Raw genomic sequence first — 21775 nt, forward strand, 5'->3', positions numbered from 1 at the left:
AAATGACTAAAGTTGAGCAATCTCCCTAATAAAAATGACTAAAGTTGAGCAATCTCCCCAATAAAATGACTAAAGTTGAGCAATCTTCCCAATAAAAATGACTAAAGTTGAGCAATCTCCCTAATAAAAATGACTAAAGTTGAGCAATCTCACCAATAAAATGACTAAAGTTGAGCAATCTTTCCAATAAAATGACTAAAGTTGAGCAATCTCCCCAATAAAATGACTAAAGTTGAGTAACCTTCCCAATAAAAATGACTAAAGTTGGGCAATCTCCCCAATAAAATGACTAAAGTTGAGCAATCTCCCCAATAAAAATGACTAATGTTGAGCAATCTCCTCAATAAAAATGACTAAAGTTGAGCAATCTCCCCAATAAAAATGACTAAAGTTGAGTAATCTCCCCAATAAAATAACTAAAGTTGAGCAATCTCCCTAATAAAAATGACTAAAGTTGAGCAATCTCCCCAATAAAAATGACTAATGTTGAGCAATCTCCCTAATAAAAATGACTAAAGTTGAGCAATCTCCCCAATAAAAATGACTAATGTTGAGCAATCTCCCCAATAAAAATGACTAAAGTTGAGCAATTTTCCCAATAAAAATGACTAAAGTTGAGCAATCTCCCCAATAAAATGACTAAAGTTGAGCAATCTCCCTAATAAAAATGACTAAAGTTGAGCAATCTCCCCAATAAAAATGACTAAAGTTGAGCAATCTCCCCAATAAAAATGACTAATGTTGAGCAATCTCCCCAATAAAAATGACTAATGTTGAGCAATCTCCCCAATAAAAATGACTAAAGTTGAGCAATCTCCCCAATAAAATGACTAAAGTTGAGCAATCTCCCCAATAAAAATGACTAAAGTTGAGCAACTTTTCAATGAAAATAACATTTGTTGAATCTAAACACAGATCAAATTTCATTGATGTGCTCAAACGCAATTGTCAGTGTATTGGAGATATATGGTAAGCAAAATTGTGAAAAAAATACACAAAAATTGCAGATTTCCGTCAAAAAAAATGGTTGCTAGTCAACCACCTTGGATCAGATTGTAACACAGATCACTTTTGCCTCTGTACCAAATTTACTGATTGCATAATGAAATTATAAATTACTATCACGAAAATGATAGAATTGATGTGCGTCAATAAGCCAACAGCTTTTACCAATATTCTAAGTTTGAACAGAATCAGTAAAAAAAGAGCATCTCTCTCAATTAAAAGTTGGTCACTACTCGGCTACATACTAGTAATCAATACTTACTGATTGGTCCGATTTCAATCGTCCCACCACTCTGAAAGTGTTGTTCTGAACATGGTGGTATATATGTACACGGGAGAGTCCCTGTACACCACCAGAGGGAGTCCATCGCTTATTGGCATCGTCATACAACATAACAGACGCCCATGTTTGACAAATAGACCTTTCACTGAAAGCAAAATAAGAAACAAGTTAAGAATTCAAATCTGCAATCATTTTTGATGTTGGAAACACCGCTTAGAATGTTTTTATTTGAATTTTGATGTCAAAGTTCATACAGTGACATCATAAATAAACTGAAAGGTCAGCTTTTACTATAGGATAATGTATGCAAGGTTTCATTCCATTTGAAACATTATTTTTTATAGCGTTTGGATTCTTTGCAATATGACATTAAAGTCATCATTGTCTCACATTTTTCATGAAATTCCTATAAATAAGCGAGTCACTGCCATGACACAGCCCCTGTAAGTTTTTAATGCAAAATTAAATGTAAAATGTTATATGTGAATGTAAACAATCAAGACACAAAAGAAAAACTATATTTCCTCCATTAGAAGTAATGATTGCATTAACATCATGGTGTAGCATGTCCTGATGAGAAAATGAACTAGAACTTGCAATATATTATTAATGTGACTTTTTTTTTGTACTTTAGTAGGGGTCTAAGGAAGCAGATATAGGGTTAAAACAAACTCTTATCATTATCAATGAAATGTTAGGAACAACTCCTGTGTGCTAAGGGTATTTGAGTACAAATAATATTTAAAAATAATTACAGATTTAATATTCACCTTTTAAAGGGGAACCGCTCAATCCCATGGATTGCACCAAAGAATCATGGGACACTATTGTTTATGTTGTTTACAATGTTAATCTATCTTTTGTTATCCATTGTTATTTTAATCCAGAAAGTAAATTTGTTGTGAGATTAGGCTTAAATGGAAGGTGCCCCTTTAAATCAGATCCATGTCAACTTATACAGCCCTATGCATGGATTTCAGCACTAAGGTTATAAAGGTCTATGGATTATCCAAAAGCACTTATTTACCAAATTTCATTCAAATTGATGAGTGGTACTGGAGATATCAGTGGAACATGTATAAATTGGTTAATTTATGCAAATTTGCACACTGGAGTCAAAATACAACTTATTTTGAATATAGAAACACTTATGTGACTATGGTAAGCAAATATGGTAAGGCAAATTATCTAGGTATTAGTAGAATTACATTCACTAATTCATCCATGCATCCACTCAAAATGGCTATGAGTCGGCCATATTGAGTCGGCCATATTGAATCAGTCATCTATTTGTACTAGAAATGTAATTCACTATGTACAACCAAGTGTAAACACAATCAGTCCTGATAAGTTTACAATCAGTTATAGAATAGCATTTTTAAAAATTTGTTTACCGGGTATTACCCAGTGGCCATTTTGACTTTTTTTATCTATATGACAGACATGAATTCAAATTAGAATTCATTAAACAAAATAGCCACGTGTCGGCCATTTTGAATTTGCTCTGGGGGAAAAAAAAAGTGACATACACAAATGACCTATTTATGAATGAACATGAATTTGAATAAAATTTGGGATCTAGTTTCGCAATGGGAGAGATAATTTAGGAAAAGTTTTAGAACCAAAATGGCCATTTTGACTTAGATCCCTAAATAATAACCTGGACACAAAGAAAGTCAGAGAGATATGTATATGTAGTCCCAGTTTTAGACACAGCTAGAAAAGCTGGGATTGATAAAGCCGTTTTAAAAACTTGGATAGAATAAGATCAACAAAGAGACAATGTTAGTTCTTATCTGAGAGATAGAACACACGGTACAGTACAGTCCAGGTTAATCCCAGCGTAAGTCAACATTTAGCTAATTCAAGGCTGGCTTAGCTTCTTCTCAAGCTGAGTAATTGAGTAATCTGCTTAAATATGTCTCATATTAGTAACAAAGGTGAACACTACAAAGAATAAGTTGAAGTTATTGGGACAGAATAACACCCATACTGTACTGTAATGTGGCCAAATCTACTAGTATAAAATTTGATGGCCAAAAACACCATCTAAGTTAAAGTGATTCACTTTACTTTCTCTTTTATATCTGTAAGCTGAAATGTTTATCCATACACCAAGTCACACAATGTCAATAAATAAACTTCCTTCCTTAACTTCCCTGTCTTTTATACAGAGTAGCTGAAGTGAATCTAACTCAAAAAACACTACAGTATTCTCCAATAGAAGCATAACACCTAATTTGCATATTAGTTGATTATCATTTGCATATGGAAGTGACGTTACCCTGTTTTTTTTAAAAGCGCATGAGGAAAGAAACTCAGAGTTTGAAAGGTTTGGTTTGGTCTGAAACTGTTAGCTTTTATTCATCCCAACACAGAATATTTACGGCCTTATTTACACACTATTTCATGAAGGTATGAACTTGTGATATAAAAGATTTAGAATTGACATAAAAGCCATTCATGCCTTCGTAAAATGGAGTGCACTTGTTACAAAATATATGATCACTAGACTGAAGAATGTAGACTTTGAAAAACACAAAAGAAAAAAAAATAGTAGCAATAAACTCGGAACATTACAGAGATGATATGCAATGTAGAAGTAAGAATCAACTTAATTTTAATAATTACAACTATCCTAAGTTTCTTATTAAAAACATATACACTGTGCATGTACAAGGCTAATCATTTTCTTACTGGGATGACAAACACTCCCAACAATACAGACACTTGTAAATTATAAGTATATATATTATATGAGGAAATGTCAAAAAAAAATGCTCAGTAAATTTTAAAGCAATTTGTCATCGAAGACAGTATTAAAGTCATCATCGCCATGGCAGAGAACTAAAATAGCCTTTCAAAAAATAACTGTTCTATGCATCATGCTGACATACTTGGAATACAACATGTTCATAATATCTATATGGTATGTGATCTAGTGAAGATCCTTAGGCAAGAATATAGAAAACCTGGCATAAATATATTAGAATATTTTCTAGATGGGACCACAAAATTATAACAGTCACACAGTGCCCAATATCACTTAAGATGTGGATCACAAATTTGAAAAATTATTTTATTTTAATATGCAAATTTATGCATTTATTCAGCATACATGTAATGTGTTTACTGAAGTACACATAGTCACTAAACTTTTAATTTTAATAGATTTACCGATTTATATTGTGGACCTATGATAGCAGCTCACAAGATCAGAATTAAAACGATATACTATAAAGTGCAACACTGCTATGTGAAGTACATTTTCCTGTAACGACATTTGTCTACCTCATTTGCGCAGGACCTTTTATAGGCAAACAATAAGTAAACAGCCACACCAAAACATTAATAAGGAAGTGTTGTTTTTTTGTAATATTAATATCATTTCTGCATTTACAGGGAGATTAATTAGACTAATTAATCCATCAATCTGACAACTTGTTTTTACATTGAATTGATTTAAGATATACTCAGATATATTCATCTAAACAGTATGGAAACATATTCTATAATTTCCGAAATAAAATTAATTGTATTTCCTATTGATTTCCACCATGAAACAAAACAGAGACTAGTAAGTTGATAAATTACTAGTTCAATTGGAGGTACTTGTAACGGTAAATGCTTTGTAAGCTTTGTTTACTCGTTAACTCTGTGATTGATAGAGTTATAATTCACAGGTTTCGACATTTCAAAAAAACAGATTTTTACAATCTCGTTGAACTAGTTCTGGATTATTGCAAATCAATAACGCGATAACAGCATACACGTTCAAGCAAAATGACAATGTAGATCTATGCACGGTGACGGACAGACATTTGCGATATACCACAGTGTTTGTTCCGGACGCTGCACCAGCCTATGTACTGTACACAAACATGTGTCAGTACCTTCCAAATTTTAACTCCGCTACTTGCCCAATGTTACTTTATTATGAGCATGGGCAACAAACTCCGATTCTAATCGCGAAAATGTGTCATTATACACCCCTCCCCTTTGTAAGAGCAGCATAACATCTCAGCATAGATTTGTATACATGCGGAAGTATGGTTCCGGGTTCATCTTGATGCTACTTCCGAAAGAATAAAAATACCCCAAGAAACGCAATTTATGCGGAGTTTGTGAGTGAATAAACCTGTTGGTGTCCTTACCTCATTGTCTGTGCTTCTACGGAGAACGGATATTTGATCAAAGTTATATCGGGGGTAATCTATCACGAGCGATACTTCGCTCAGCAGTGAACTCGCGTCACGGTCTATTTGTAAAATGATTACTATGTGATTGTGAATGTACAATCACTAGAGGTGGGGCGGACTAGGCGAGGGGAAATATAATTAGACGGAAACTGTTGTGTAACGCCCAGATCAAGAATAAGTCGCTCAATCTACAGCCCAGCATCAGCGAAGAGATCAAACAACAAATATAAAAATATACGAATCTTATAAATTAAACCCAGCTTCCGTGCAGGACGCCATTTTGAAATGAACACCTTAAATATATGTACAATGCATTGTGGGATTGGATAAAAGAATGCGCCCTCATATTTTGTTAAAAACCTATCTTTTGCATCTAAAATTATTTTAAAATTCGACTTATAGGATAACCAATAATGCGAAACAAAGCAGATTAATCAATATACTAGTACTTTAAAATTGCTTACATTGACACCTATCTATGTAACATATAAATGAGTAAAAACAAATAATATTAGAAGAGTACATGTGTGTCAAAATCGAAGTACGTCTCGCAGTAAACAAATTTATACTATATGTTTGTTATTACAGCAACGGTCGAACAGCAGATATCAGGTATCCACCGAAATCCTAGCTTTCATTTCAAGACCAATTCAAAGCTCTTGATGATACACGTAGCGTGTACGTCACGGTCGCTATGAGTCCCATACCAAACAGGACGCGATGCGACGACCACTTCCCTTTAAATGAAAAAAACAAAACACGGCACCATGCCGTTACCCGGCAATGCTAATATAGACATATTCCAATGACTTTCATTTTTATTCATTTTTCCACGCATATATATACAGGTGAAAATCATGATCACGTCTGAAACACCGTCATCGTATATCTCATTTATTGAGTTAGTACTAGTATGTATTAATGAAGGGACATATGTTTCTGAACCGTGACCACATATAAGTACACGAGATCAATTGTCAAATAAACAACGTCCGCTATGTACACGTAATATTAAGGTCAATGATACAAGTTGTAAAATCATAATTGTGTTTTTATTAAAATACGAATAATGTTGGTTACATTATAGTTTCCAATATATATATTTAGTATAATAATCCTCACATAATGATGTGTTTATAACCCTTTTGAGTTATTTGGTTTGACATTTTTAATGACTGAATTGAGTGAGCGATACTTGATATATGTGATAACAGGTCAAAAATTAAATATAAACATTTTGTAATAAATGTTACGTTTACAACATACACACAATGACAATATATGCAGATACAGTCAAAACGATGTTACCATGGAAACTAATACACATAATTATTAAAGGGCTGTTGTCGTCGCGTCGCGTCGTGTTCGATATGGGACCTACACAACACGTATAAAATACATTGTTTATTTACATGAAATTCGAACACGCGCTGCGCGAAGACCACCGCCCTTTAAAAACTGGAACTGTTTTAGAATCGCTGGTTACCCCAAATTTATTTTCAGTATTTTACTCTCCTGTCTCTCCATTCTATAAAACATTTCCCATGTTTCAGATCGCCCTCTCGCACAATATGGTTAGTTTTTTTCCAAAACCCTCCACCCCCCACTGAAACTTAATTGATAAATATTGGTCATGGCGCCAGACTACATTCACCATTAAATACAAATTGATAATCGGACAGTAGTATTGCATAGCAGTTGGTTGTCGGGTGGGTGTACCTCATTTGACGCACAGATTTACACTCGAACCAAACCATTTTTCTGTTGTTGTTTTTTTTTTTCTTTTTCGGTTATTTCTGTCCATGATTGGATAGAAAAAAAAACGAACTACAAATACTCCAAGATTTTTTTGACTTCATTAAAAAATAAAATCGTTTTTGTAGGATGGAAACTTTTTGAGGTCAAAACCCCCCACCCCCAAACTAAAGGAAATAAGTTTTTTATCCGACATCGATCTTTTGACGTCGTCCCTTATTCTGGTAATCGTTTACAAATTTTCAGGTAGACTCTAGACAATAAATGTGACGCCTTTGACAGTGAGAAGATCGTGCCCGCAAAAAGAGTTTTAAAATTTAGTAAACTAGGAGAGAATTTGACCGCATTGAAGAGTCGAACACTACCGTACGAGATTCACTATATGTGTTTGCAGGTTGGAAAACACAATTCGTTCGGTCATTCATTCATTATTCTATGTGAGCCTACTGCATATTTATGTTTAGGTATATGATTCATCTTTTCAGTGCCACGAAGATTATGCCGCGCCATTAGAATAATACTGACATCGTACCGAGGTGCTACGCGATATTATGATTTTAAAATAATTCTACTCTTCTACCAAACTGAGAACTAACAGACAGGACAATACGCATTTTATTTTGACTTGACAGCAATTACAGTCATTGTAATTCATTAACTTGCGGTTAGTGTACGTAGTGATCTGTTAATATATAGTAGGGCCAACCCACTTTCAACCTACCCCGATTGTTCAATTCAGGTCACACATCGATTCTCGTGTTGTACGACTGCGCTTTTGTGTATGACCTATTTATATATGCTAATATACAAAATAAGTCAATGATGAAAATATTTTAGTATATTCCCGTTTGTGTTTTATTTGTAACATTAAACATAATAATTATTTTTATTTGATGTACATTGTTGTCTGTTGAATAATTATTTATCAAAATAATGATTTAACAGTTTCAATACGAGATACAGAACACATTCCAGCCATGCAATGTCGACTATATTCGATCATGTTTTCGAAGGGAATTTGAAAATATTAAAACCATGATGTGTTACACTCCGTTTAAAAATTTAATTACATTTCAAATTTGTACGGATTGTTATAAGTATGAAATGTAGAACCAGTGTAAGTTAGTGACGTCACACTTTCGTACGGTTCCTATTTTGTCAGGCAAAGGTGCAATTTATCACGTGATCATTATCGCCATATTACATACATGACCACTTTTCGTATGTTTTATGAATAGAATGTACAGCAATGAACACAATGCTATGTGATGTAAAACGACAATGGTACTTGCTACTTTCAGTTGCAGGAAAGAAAATGAAGTATTGCATGATGTCAGATTCCCGGATTACATCAGCCATGTACAAAATAAACATTTACTCGTTCTACAGATAATTCAGGCTTCAAATTTTAAATTGTGGAATAAAAGTGAAGCCACGTGGTTAGAAAAATCTAGCCGTAACAAGAAATGAACCTTTAAAGCGCGGTGGTCGTCGCGCAGCGCGTGTTCGAATTTCATGTAAATAAACAATGTATTTTACACGCGTTGTATACGTCGCTATGAGTCCCATATCGAACAAGACGCGGTGCGACGACTGCCGCCCTTTAATATACAGGGAATACTTGTATATTGAAGACAATTTACCATTCCTGTGAGTGCGCCCTCTAGTGTCAAAATAACATGCATTTACGAAAACAATACCATACATGCACCTCTCGTTTTTTTCATCGAAAAACGATTGTCCATACCTGAATTTCTATATCATTGCACTGCATATTAATAAATTTGATTAGAATGTTTTAATTACAATTATCGCGTGTTTACAACTCGAAACTCATTTATCACATAATTCTCCCTCGCCACGTTATAATACCGGTAAATATATGTCATAATATACCACAAACGACAAACAAACGCAATAAATATAACTTAGATCTTACAACCTTGACAGCTACACGTTTGAGGGGTTACTGACCTCAAAAACAGTGGATTTATTGCCAAAATTTCTATCAGATCCGATAAAATAAGTATAGTATAAAGCCGGAATACAATTACTCTTCTGAGTTATAAAGTCCGACTCGAAATATCACCGAATATTCTGAGTGTGTGTGTGGATGGGCTTTATCTGATTTAAAACCCACTGCCCAATCCATCTTTAGATATATATTTTGCAAAAATTCTCGTACTTCTTTAGTGAATTCTGCCTTTTTTCCACAATTCTATTTTTTGTCAATTCTAATATCGAACTAGGGTCTGTCGAATCAAGATCCACCATATCATAACGTAATTATACATTTTCACCCTAGAAACAATAGTGCACCACAATTGACCGGTGTGCTTTTGAACAGAAATTTTCAAATTCCTTCGTTTTTGAAACTAAGGCGTTTCAACTCAGCCTTGCTACAAAAAGTAAATTCTATGAATGATCTAATCTAAGTTTTGTCTAATTTGAGAGAATATACATATACGTGAAAAAATAAACTTGTGAAACTGTAAGATTGTATAGTTTGTTTGCGCAATAGATATATATTTTTAGAGAGATTTAAGGCATTCATTTTGAGTACAATAACAGGATGAACTACAACAGCAAAATTTACAACTAATTTGAATACCCAACGATTACAGCATTTCAGCGCTCTTTTAAAACTTTACAAACAACTTTTTAAGTATAGAAACATTTTTTTTTTTAACTTTTTTTACTTTCAACCCAACTCTTCCGATTTTCTAACCAACCTATTCAAGTTTTCACAAACTATTAATTTTTCTCGGCTAACTTTTTTCTACTTTCCACGTGATTTTCCGTCTTGTTTTGTGACGTTTATATTTTGCTGACCAGATTAAACGACTTTTGAAACAACTTTTACAACTTTAAAATGATATTTCTACTTCCACCAACCGTTCACGTTTTTTGAAAGCTTTAATGACTTTCCAAAAAACTTTGTCGACAATTTCAATAACTTCCACCAGGTTTTTCGTCATCTATTTTTGTTTCGATTTGCTACCAAACCTTTATGCCTTAAACTTTTCAATCAACCTGTTTTTGTCCCGGCCAAATGTAATTACTTTCCAATAAAGATTTTCTCCTTCGCTTCCTGCTTATGTATCTTCCTGGCCATCTTTAGTGACTTTCTAAACATTTTCTTTTACTTTTTACTCAAGGATATGTTTTGAATTTTTTTTTTATTTTAAACCAAGTGGTTCGACTTTCCACCAGACTTTTATTTTGCTCTGGAAACTTCAGTGAATTTGCTACCACATCTAACTTGTTATGCCCGGCAAACATTAATGATGTTCCAAACCACAACCCTTTCGTCTTTTCAACCAACGTATTCAACTTTGATTTTACAACTTTGCACCAAACCTTTTGACTCTCCAAATATATTTTCTAACTTTCCTTCAACGTATGCGTCTTCTTTGCCAATTTTAGATATTGTTATTCAGGTTTTTTTCACCCAAGTTTCCACTTACTTTCCAGCCAATCTATTCGATTTTCAGCTTTTGCCTTTTTTCGTTCATCTTAAACCACCTTCTAACAACGTGTTCGACCTTCACTCAACTTTTATATCGTTTAATGTTTGTTTTTCTTAATGTTTACCTTTTCCTGACCATTTGTTACCACTTCCAACCAATTAATTCGACTTCTCACCAAATATTTGTGGTCTTTTCATTCATTATTTATGTGTTCTTAGAAACCTTTAACGACTTTCTACGCAACTTTTTCGACTTTGCAATCACATTTTGCGACTTTCAACACGACCGTCAACAACCGACTGTTTTGACATTTTTCATCCCAACTCAACACTTCAAACCAAACTCAGTCAGTTTTAATGACATTTAAACCAACTTTTACAAATTCATATTCAAATCAGTCGACTTTTCAACCATCTTTGCACAACTTTTTTTTACTCTCCACCCAAGTTTTACATTTTCGGGCGGACGAGTTTAACGACTTTTAGCCAACCTTCTAACAAACTTTTACAACTTTGCATCCATGGCAACTGTTTTGACTTTCAAACAAACGTCCACGACTTATCAGCACTTTTCTTCAGCATCGGTTATAGTTTATTTGTTTGTAAACTGACTACTTGTAAATTGGATATGCAGTACAACATGTGTTGTAATGAAATGATATCATATTCGTATAGGGTACCGCCGTTTGTCAGTGAAACAAGCTTGTGTGACGAGAGCTATTATGCCCAAGGAAATAGTGAAAAGACAATGAAAAATACAGGGAAAGGATTTGTTGAGATAAGGTTCATTTTCTCACTGTAGACACATGTTGCAGTCGTCTCTTTGTCAAGGAGTATTTGATAATTACACACATTCAGTTACAGGCATAGTTTTAATTTATTCATATTTACATAATTGATTTGTGATCGGATAGTTCCGTTGTTAGTTGATACATTATCCGGTTATTGATCTTTTTGATCACGATTTAGAAGTCTGGTCGCTCTCTGTTTTTGTGTGTAGTCCTGAATTCGACGTTTTAGTTTATTCTTCGTAGATTCCTTCTCATAATTGTCCAGTGATAGTTGTCTGGCGTGAATCTGTTGAATGACTGCGGGTAGCTTTGCTTCGGGAATTTCGTCAAGTTCTGAAAATGGCAGTGATGAGTACACAGACACCTGTGGATATGAAGTACAACAACACATTATTTGAGATCTACGATACCGCCAATTAGTTACTAGTAAGTACATAATAATCTACGTACTTGGGTTTGGTTGGTCCGTATTTCTGGCAACACCGGAGGCATCTTGTGTCTGGTTTTTGGTTTATATGATTTACCCAGAATTTTACTTGTACCACGATCAGCTTCAGTGTCTGAGTTGGCGTCTTCATTGGAATCGGTATCAGACATATATTCCCCCAGTGACGTGGCTTTAGCCATATGTAGTTTGTTGTCTTCTTTTCGTTTGAACAAGTTACGCGTACCTAAGAGCAGTAGTACATTCCGTGCCAATCTAATACAAATAATGGTGCAAATAGAGGTTAGTTCATCTATCCGTTTTAGTGGACGCATTTTGAGTGGAGTTCGTCAGTTATTATCAGGGACTATAGTATATTTATACATGATAAAAAAACTACAGTTGCATTCGTTCGATAATATAATTTAAAATGCACGGAGCATACGGAACGGACTGACCTATCCGTACAGGTAAATGGACTCCATGATATTTTTGTTGAAATCACAGTTTCAATTTTATGGTATATTATACGACACTCTATTATCAAGATGCATTTTCAAACAACATAATATAAACATAACTCAACAATACTCCAAGTATCTTAAGGCATGTTATACGTGCATTTAATATTATCGTAAGATACTCACTTCCATCGAGGTCGACTTCCCGCATTAAAAACCTTGAGTGTCATTGAAGACGCCACGCGCCTAACATCACCAGGCAACTTCCGTGGTAACTTCTCGGGAGAAAAGGGGCACGGCAATTTTTCCCACCCACCCTTTTGACCGAAAGTACCTACGAATACAAATGAGATAAGTGGATTAAATAAACAAATAAGTGACATTTTGAGTCAATAGAATATCGCATCGGAGTAAAAAGGCTCGGAAGACGAAGTGCAACAGACAAAACAATAGAGCGCCATCTGCGTTTAAATCACAGTAAACTTTCTTACCAATATAACGACCGCATAGTGTCCACAACCTGACAGAACAGTCTGTGCTTGTTGTGAGGATTAACTTTTTGTCCTCGGCGTACTCTATGTGGGTAATAGATTTCAAATGACCTCGATAAGCATTGACTTTCATGGGTGCGTGTAAAGTCCTCTCGGGGTCTGTTTGCGCCGCTGGTTTTGGCATACTCTTCTGGTGTTTTATTTCTGCGCGTAACTTAGCCCGAAAGCCTATTACGCCGTCTGGTTGTAGGTATGGAAACTGTTTCTGCATGTCGGTTTGACTAGTGCGAGTGTCTCCTTTGATACAATAATCAGTGATGTCCCATACCTAATAAAATATTACCGAACAGAAAACAAAATTATGAGTCGTCGATTATTTTTATAATATTTGGGTGAATAATTGCGTCTGTATTATCAACCATTAATCAAATGGAAAAACAGACGAAGACTGATATGTTGGTGTTATAAATGTTATTCCTTGGCGAAAATAACAAATACTACAATATCTTTCTCTTGAAAGTGAGTTGAACAAAATTGGCAAAGTTCATCTTCTAAAACTCCACAATATGCGTCTTTATAGATATGTGTAAAGGTGGTCTCGATGTTGATTCTTATGTATAAAAGATGTGTTTTCAATGAAAAGATTAAGGAATTATAGTTTTGACAAATTTACATGCATGCGAGTTTACATTTGTTTGGTTATTGAATAATACAAATGTGATGGTTCTTACCACGACGTAACCCATTGTATCTCCGGTTATCAGAAACTTGTTAGCCGCATCGGTTGTCATGGCAAGTACTGATTCGTTCTTGCCATGCGCTGCGTTGAATTGACCAAGGAGCCCACCTTGATGGTCAATAGACCACGCACGCACCCATCCACCGGCCCCAGTCGCGATCAGCGTCGCCGTGTCTTTGTCTTGTTCCCTTGCTTGTAGAAAAAGTATCTGCAAAATATAATAATCGTGTTGGGTTAAATCGTTCGGTTTAAATGTCTTAGATCAAGGTGCCGATACAGATTTTAAGAAAATCGCAATGAAAAATTCTAATCTAAATAGATATTGGGGTTGACCGCTCATTTGGGAGAGGAACGAAATAAAATCTGCACAGACAATGTAAAAATAAAAAGTACGATGTCCAGTGGAATTTAGGGTAAACAAATACAATTAGATCAAGCTCACCTTGTCGACAGATGCTTCGTGTTTTCGCTGAAAATCTTCATACGTCCCTGAATTGAGAAGGTAATACTGCTCGTTGGGTGAATGTAATAGCTTCGACTTGTTATTGTCAATGTCTGAATATGTGGCGTCGCCACTCGGTGCGGATACAGCGACATCGTTAGCTGCAACGGTCTCACCTATCCGCGGAAGAACAGGCAGCGATTTTGTCAGACTTTTTGTAGAACCGTCAATCGGTTTTGGTTCGATATCTAAGCGTGAGCATCGCTGTTCTATCGATTTGTCAATGGGTCCTAGGGCGTTGGATTTGTCTTCAGTGTGTGCTGGTTTGTCAGGGGCATTCGGTAGTTGCCTAGCATCTCTTTCAGACGATCGTATCGGAGTGCATGGCGTGGCTCGTGTAGCGATACGCCCTGTCTGCGTTTTGACACTTTCCGTTGCGTTCATGCGAGTCAGCATATGTCCAGTTTCCAAGGACCACGTTATGATATCACCATCATACGAAGAGGTCGCAATATGATTTGGTGCGTAATATGAAAGCGAGAGAACGTCGTCGTTGTGTCGAATTGGCCACTGCCGGCCAACGTTCTCGTCTTCTGAATCACTGTAAGAATACGAAAATAAAACATAGCTATATCAGCAATAATAAACGTACCCAGTAACCCACTGTTATGTCACGCCATCCTTCCTTTCAGCGCACTAATTATTGTATTCCTATAATATAATACGTGTAAATAGATGTAACTTACATATAGGTTGTGATTCGTCGGTTCCATCCAGTGGTAATGATACGATGCTTCGAGCATATGATACCAGTAAGCTGTAAACACAAAACAAATCTGATTAATCGATAGTAAACCCCAAAAAAGTTTGGTTACCGAGAAATGAATGAATGAATAAATGAATTAATGAATGAAGTATTACCATACCTCATATGGATCAGAGATCTGAAGCTCACGGAGACACGCACCATTGTTGAAATTCCAAATTTTCAAAGTGCCATTTCTTGCACCGGTTATGAGGCGCCGGCAGCTGGGGTCAAACGTCATCGTTGTGATTTCAACACTTTTTTCTACCCCCCTTTCTTGGCATCTATGGGCACTGAACTGGATAGTTTTAGTACCGTTATCAAGGTCCCATACACTGACTATGGAATCTACGCACGCACTCACTACCTGGTTGAATAGGCTATTATATAACGCAATCGTCACAGTGTTGTTGTGAGACGTTGGCTCAGCTCCGTCTTCGCCCTCTTCGGCCTTTCGCTCAAACACCGACAACTACAGAAATATAAACACACCATTAACTTGTTTTGATCACGTTCTAGTTCTTGATACAGCTAGGCGAAACGTTACACTTTGCTTTTCAGATATGAAAATTCTAAATTATGTTTACATGATTCAAATCTCAAATAGGATCATCACAACTCGCTACAATCAACAGATATAAGAGCTTTTGCACATGTTACGTTGTATTCAGTTATTTACACAATTGATAACACGACAATACGAACATATCATTTGCATAAAATCGAATTAGGATGTATTAGGATATCGCGAGACGTTATTCGTACCATCGCCATTAATAGCCTCAGCGTGAAAGCCCTTTACTTATCCCGGACCTCGTGTACGTTAATGACGTCACTCACCGTATTCGTTCCTATAATAAGAGTCCCTGTACGGGCATTATAACACACTGTGTTGATGTGATGTGGTCCAATGTGCACGTTTCTACCAGCAATCGTTTGTAGACAGGACTGATCTCGAATATCCCACACTTTAATTTGCTATAAACCCAGAGAGAAAAATGTTATATACGTTCGTTGAAATAAATAATATATTTTTCCCATGAGCTAACGAGGCAAGAGTTGGAATACCTTATCTTTGGCCACGCTGATGATATGCCCGTTGAAGCTGTTCATCTCGATATGCATCACTGCTGTGTTATGTCCCTTCAATACCGCTGTTGCTTTAGTATTCACATAAGGGTTCCATATTCTGACTGTCCGGTCCATCCCACCAGTTACTAGAGTGTAAATATACAAGAATACACATACAATTAACTACAAAGTAATATATTATAAATATAAGTTCATATGTTCCTATGGAAATTTGAACCAAGTAATGTTAACCGTGGTTTTTAATCGCTATGACCATTTCGTTTTTAATATTACTCAATGTTCGGGTTATAAATAGTAAACATATAACAATAATACCATGGTGTGCAGAAAGGAGTATCCGTTACATGCACGCTACGAGTCTGAAGACGCGTGTAGTTTACTTGCGTCGAGGTGCAGATGTTTGTGAGGAAGGGGTCCCGTGAACCGAACATGATTGACAAACCTGTTTTTATTGTATATTTGATGCGTTTAGTGTTACAAATTTCAGGAATTGAGTGGAATTTACGGTAATTTGTTCAATTTAAGGTACGAACTTTTATTTACGGGTATGTCAACACTTAGTGAGATATTGGATTTAAGATTTTTGACACATACACATACATACCGATTACATTGTGTTCGTTGGAATATTCAAAACACGGAAGTCCTTTACGAATTCGAAATATTCCGCCGCTAAAGAAAGAAAGAAAAAAAACATTATATTTCTATTTTGTAATGTTCTAAATTAAAGAATAACATGATGATAATAATGAGCATGAAATATGCAGCAATCGGCTGTATGTAAGCACACAGAACTGAACGCAAGTTACTTTACATAAATACAAAATATGTATTAAATATTTCGTCATTTGCTCATGAATAATTCAATACATAACACTTGACATTGACATGACCTTTCTAATACTCGTTTTCTTTTTCAATAATCGAAGAAGAACAGAAAGAAGTCTATCTCCTCGCCAACTCCAAACGTTTAACCTTGACTAAAACTGCCCTGTCTTAACCAAGATGCGAGGTCTGATTTACATTAACGGTTTACAAAATATGCCACAGTTACGTAGCTAAGACAATGCCGGTTTAAAAACTATCCAACAGTTATCTGTTGCAATTAAACTCTACATATGAATACAACTGTGGCCGGTTCACATTTAGCATTGAGACAAAAATACATGTTTGGGTTTACCACGGCCAAAACAATGGACCACGTGACCACATGTGGTAAAGTTAAATGAAATGTACACTAGTTGTAAGACTTACACTCTCTTTCTCTCGACATCGCCAATAAACAGTGAGGCATCCGTAGTTGTAGCGCATGACACAACGGAATGCAGGTTATGACAGTATCTGACCTTTCTCACCCAATCCTCATGTACTTTCTGAAAAATGAGATGAGGATATCATCGACGCAAAATTGAATGTGATTATAAGATACGGCGTTAACGATAAGATAATAACAAATGGGTTACGTAATTGATTGTAGAATAATGTTTTGTCGACTAACAATTCCTGCAACAATGGCAATGACCTGTAATGTCAATATGATCCGGGTGACGTAATACGTTTTATTATAATAACCGAAATGTTATTTATATTCAAGTAAGATGCAAGTACACTGTAGACTATTCTTAACCATTGTACTTACCCGATATCTGAGGGCCCTTATTCCCTTCACCTGTCCTTTCAATAACTGAGGGAATGGAACTCTCCGTGAACCAACTAAAACAAAATATAATTTTTCAATAATTACGGAATGTGTTTGTTTGTTTTCATTCTAACGTGTTTACGACTGGTAGTCGTTTAGTATAAAACACTGATTTCGTCCTGTTGACGTATCAACATTCACTACCTATTGGGTGATACAATTACTCGCGATAACAGTGAATAGTTATACGTCAATTTCACTTACCCCCTTTCGCATTCTGCGCACCAAACAGAGCTGAACCCAATGCCTCTTTAAACACGATAACTGAAACGTTACCACCAGAGTCACCGAATGCCAGCACAGCATGGTTCATGTTATGTGTGTCGTACCTAGTGATATGAATAAAAACATTTTAAAGAGTCATGATATATAATTTACTCAGTTTCCAGAGTGAAAGTTTTCTATTACACAGAATGAATTTTCCCTCCCATAATGCATTGCACTTATGTGCAGTAACATGCTCAGTAGTGTAACATTTAAATTCGGCCCAACTTCTTAACGACTGTAGGAGTATTAACGAAAGTCTGCCACTCTCTACTAAATTATATCTTTACTAAATTCAGACGCAAGGAAGATGCTTCGAGAGAGCGCTATACGACAAATGTTGAGGATGTGATGTCTGAAACTCAGCACTTACCAGTAATCCATTGACATCGCGCAATGAGATATACCAGTTACTTGGAAGACTTTATCAAATTTATTGGCGTTGACGTCATAAAAACCTACCAAAGAAAAATAGAATTGACAATGATGTGGGTAGGAGGAGAACTGTTCAACAAATTAGTTTGCACTAAGACATTGGAAATACTATCTTCTGGTTCATACTTACAAATATCCCGCTCTGTAGAGGATAGTGCTATCATGTTGATATTGGGCATACACACCATGTCCGTTATCCACATGGGACTGACTTTGTCACGTGGTTGTTCCAACTAAAAACAGAAATACACAATCCCATTATTGTAATGGATTGCAACCCGGACACAACGTTGTATTAAATAAAAGTGAGTTTTTCATTCTAAAAAAATCCGTCAAACACTGGATTAAAATTAAAACGTAGAAGGATGAAGCTCTATTCTCACTGTTGTATTGAGATTTGCATAATAACATCACGTATTGAGTATTATTGTGTTCATTTTTCTATCGTCGCGTTTACATCCCCGAATTCTAACTTCAATTCAGGTAATGTTATGTACCCAACAAAACAAACCTTTTGATTGGCCAAACAACATTTTGATCACATGTCTTACTAATACAGAAACATTTTCCCACAATAATTGATATGTATTATCAGTTTTATTTCTATATATGGACTTTATTTACAAGTTCGATGTCATCGGATAATTGAAACATAAATATTACGCGTATACAGGGCTTTATTGTCCGGTTAGGATCGGAGACCAAAATTACATGACTACGACATTGAACACATATATACACTTACCGACACAGACTTTAAATTGGCCAAATCGAGTGACCAGAAATTGACAGTGCCTTCTTTACTGACTGAGATGTACCTCCCTACTGAGTGCTCAGATTCATCAGCGACGCTGCCATGGCGATGAATTATCGTTGGCAGAAACGCGATACCTGTTAGCATTTCATGATGGTTGCTATAGAAACACAATAAAGGACAATCTTGTTTACAGTAGCGCAAATAAAACGTCAGGTAGCAGTGTGAATGAAAGAGTGCACGAAGACGAATTTGTAAAAGCGGTGGTTCCGATTGTACGAGATACTACTAGTATGTAAAATTCGCAATGCTGCGAGAATCGGGAGAGGCGTAAAATAGTTCGAGTGAACTTCAATATCAGTACTAATATAATAGCCTTATATTACGATGTCATATTAATATACAGCAATAGCCTCACTGTGTTTACCTTGGAATATCTTTAACCGGTTTGGAGAATGGTATCTATGGTAAAATAACAGAGGTTAACTATTACGTAATAAAACTACGGGTAAAAAATAAAATAAATGCACATATGTAAAGTTTTGAAAAGTTAACTGACATTTTTAAGGGTGGTGGTCGCTGCACATCGCATGTTCGAATTCACGTAAACAATGTGTTTCACACACGTTGTGTACGCCGAACAGGACGCGGCGCGAGGACTACCGCCCTTCAATATTCTGGGTATCACCCCCGGTATCACCACGACAGCCGACCTAGCAATACTTACATCTTTGCAAAGAGTATTCATCAGCGCACGTTCTTGGTATTCCAGCAGCATATACGACAAGTATTCGTCCTGAAAAAAATGAACACATCATCATATTACTTACATGTACCCACTGCTATACACAGTATCAGCTCGACGTGTACTCGCTGGAAAAGTTTTTGGACACGTGCGCGAATACAAGTGTGGTATGTGGTTTAATCGTGGCGTAGTACGTGTGGTATAACTGAAGGCGCTGCCACGGTCACTTACCCAATCTACGGTTCCGTCACAATTGGCGTCAACTTTCATAAACACAATTGCTAACTGACGATCGTCAACCTGCGTGGTATAATGAAATGCGTAAGTTACAGTCCACGAATGATGCAAGTATAAATATTGATAAAAAGCCTTTGCTCGAAACGTCTAGCTATTTTTAATAGTTACTTAGGACTACGATTACAAAATATTATCTACTATATATCATAAGTATAAATATATACGAATTATACGCGTAAGATGGTGATTTGTATACCTGACCAGCTCCCATGGTTCTTTTCATTGCCTGGCGGAACTCGTCGATGTCCAGACCACCACCGCCATCTTCATCAGCTTCCTGTTTTAAAGCATAAGAAAACATTTAAATTATTTAAATTTTGAAATTAATTTCAGTTTGACATTGAGAGGGCCGGCATGTATTTGACAACAGGCGCCGATGTGTTGGTATGGGCATCAAATGTTTTCAGGGGAAACAACCGACAATCGCACATTCTCACCGTGACTACGATCATGACGTATTTATTGTTCGTTTAATGCCCATTACAGACAATTTAAAGATACAATACCCATGCTGACGTGGACAATGTGCAACTGTATGTCAGGTATTGTAGTTCTACTGTCGTCGAAATATCCGTCCGAGTTGGTGCTGACCCTTTGCTGTTTACAACTTTTACCCTGCAATGTTTATAATTTGCCTTTTTTTGTATTTTCTCTAATTTTGAACAAGATAGACGAGTTTTGAATGTTAACTGCTATTATTACTATGGATATCACAGTATTATGAAAAATAAACAAAGTTATTTTCATAATAGTTGTATTCAATTAAAAAAAAAAATACAGTTATATATCTATAGCGACGGCGTCGATTATCTGTAAGTTTAGGAAATTCGCAATTTACTATACGCGTGATGTGATCATCTGTACAGCAATTCATATGTGACATACGTGTACTGAAGATGTGATGGTGTGAAGTGGTGAGTGTTTAGTCATGCAAATGTACTGGGTTTACAGACTTACGTCGTGAATTTCATATTCGTGTAGTTCGTCACTACGATGGGTAATACGGGAAAGTAATATGCTATGTATACACCGGTATATGTACGAGTAACTGTAAACAATTCATCATCCAGCGTACTGAGTTGAGACAGTGTGGTAATGATTAAGTTTCGAGAAAAATAAATAAGTAATCCCATTTTACTACAACTTTCCCATATAAAACAAGCATGTACAATGCATAATTCGTTTGAAAAAATTTCTTTTTTTCATATTAGTGTAACAAACACTTATCACCTATTACTGATGACGTCATACCTACCTCAAATATCATCTGGAGCTTCTGTAAATGATCGTTGTTCATTTCATCTTCCAATCTTGTTGCTTTCGTTCGATTCGATTTTGCACGCTCATCTTTTTTTGAATTCTGTCGATTAAGAGAGGCACTTTGTAAGCGTATACGTAACAAGTCTCTTTCCCTATTCTCCAACCACGAGATAGTGGTGCCCCTCCGCGCGGGAGGTAGCGTCGACGAAGTTCGCCTTCCTGACACCTCCATCATGCATAGCATACAAAGAAACGAACAAACTACAATCAGTCTGCCGGAATATCACGAGGTCGCAAACCAGGTAAGTGTTAATAAGCCGACAGTAAAAGCCATGTTTTGTTGTCCGTTGCCCACTTGTCTCAGG

The 21775-nt window shown here is 36.0% G+C and overlaps 2 protein-coding genes across 2 annotated transcripts in view; both read right to left on the reverse strand.

Moving 5' to 3' along the window:
* Positions 1-5781, reverse strand: part of LOC100376569 (uncharacterized) — a 43956-nt gene extending 38175 nt beyond the window's left edge. Inside the window, exons 1-2 of the mRNA XM_002734153.4 lie at positions 5443-5781; positions 1268-1433 (exon numbers count right to left, since the gene is read on the reverse strand). Of these exons, the coding sequence (XP_002734199.1) occupies positions 1268-1433; positions 5443-5447 (171 nt within the window). The 5' untranslated portion in view covers positions 5448-5781. The remainder of the gene's footprint in view (positions 1-1267; positions 1434-5442) is intronic.
* Positions 5782-11569: 5788 nt separating this feature from the next.
* Positions 11570-21447, reverse strand: LOC100376720 (WD repeat-containing protein on Y chromosome-like). Its single transcript, XM_078008743.1, has 22 exons — positions 21406-21447; positions 20347-20427; positions 20085-20153; positions 19836-19904; positions 19536-19570; positions 19100-19268; positions 18485-18587; positions 18293-18377; positions 17860-17984; positions 17592-17669; positions 17211-17325; positions 16561-16628; positions 15933-16081; positions 15705-15842; positions 14986-15336; positions 14806-14876; positions 14060-14660; positions 13610-13825; positions 12879-13206; positions 12574-12721; positions 11953-12202; positions 11570-11866 (listed from the first exon to the last, which is right to left on the reverse strand). Exons 1-22 carry the CDS (start codon positions 21445-21447, stop codon positions 11654-11656), a joined length of 3504 nt encoding a protein of 1167 aa, XP_077864869.1. The 3' UTR covers positions 11570-11653.
* Between the last annotated feature and the right edge of the window lie 328 nt (positions 21448-21775).

Source organism: Saccoglossus kowalevskii, chromosome 2, assembly GCF_978046115.1.
Source record: "Saccoglossus kowalevskii chromosome 2, keSacKowa6.1, whole genome shotgun sequence".
Taxonomy (NCBI): domain Eukaryota; kingdom Metazoa; phylum Hemichordata; class Enteropneusta; family Harrimaniidae; genus Saccoglossus; species Saccoglossus kowalevskii.

Coding starts and splice junctions, on each gene's coding strand:
- LOC100376720 (XM_078008743.1), bottom strand. CDS start 21,447: ATGAACAACGATCATTTACAGAAGCTCCAGATGATATTTGAG. Junction 20,154..20,346: donor GAACCATGGGAGCTGGTCAG/GTATACAAATCA, acceptor TATACCACGCAG/GTTGACGATCGTCAGTTAGC. Junction 18,378..18,484: donor CTCTACAGAGCGGGATATTT/GTAAGTATGAAC, acceptor TTTCTTTGGTAG/GTTTTTATGACGTCAACGCC.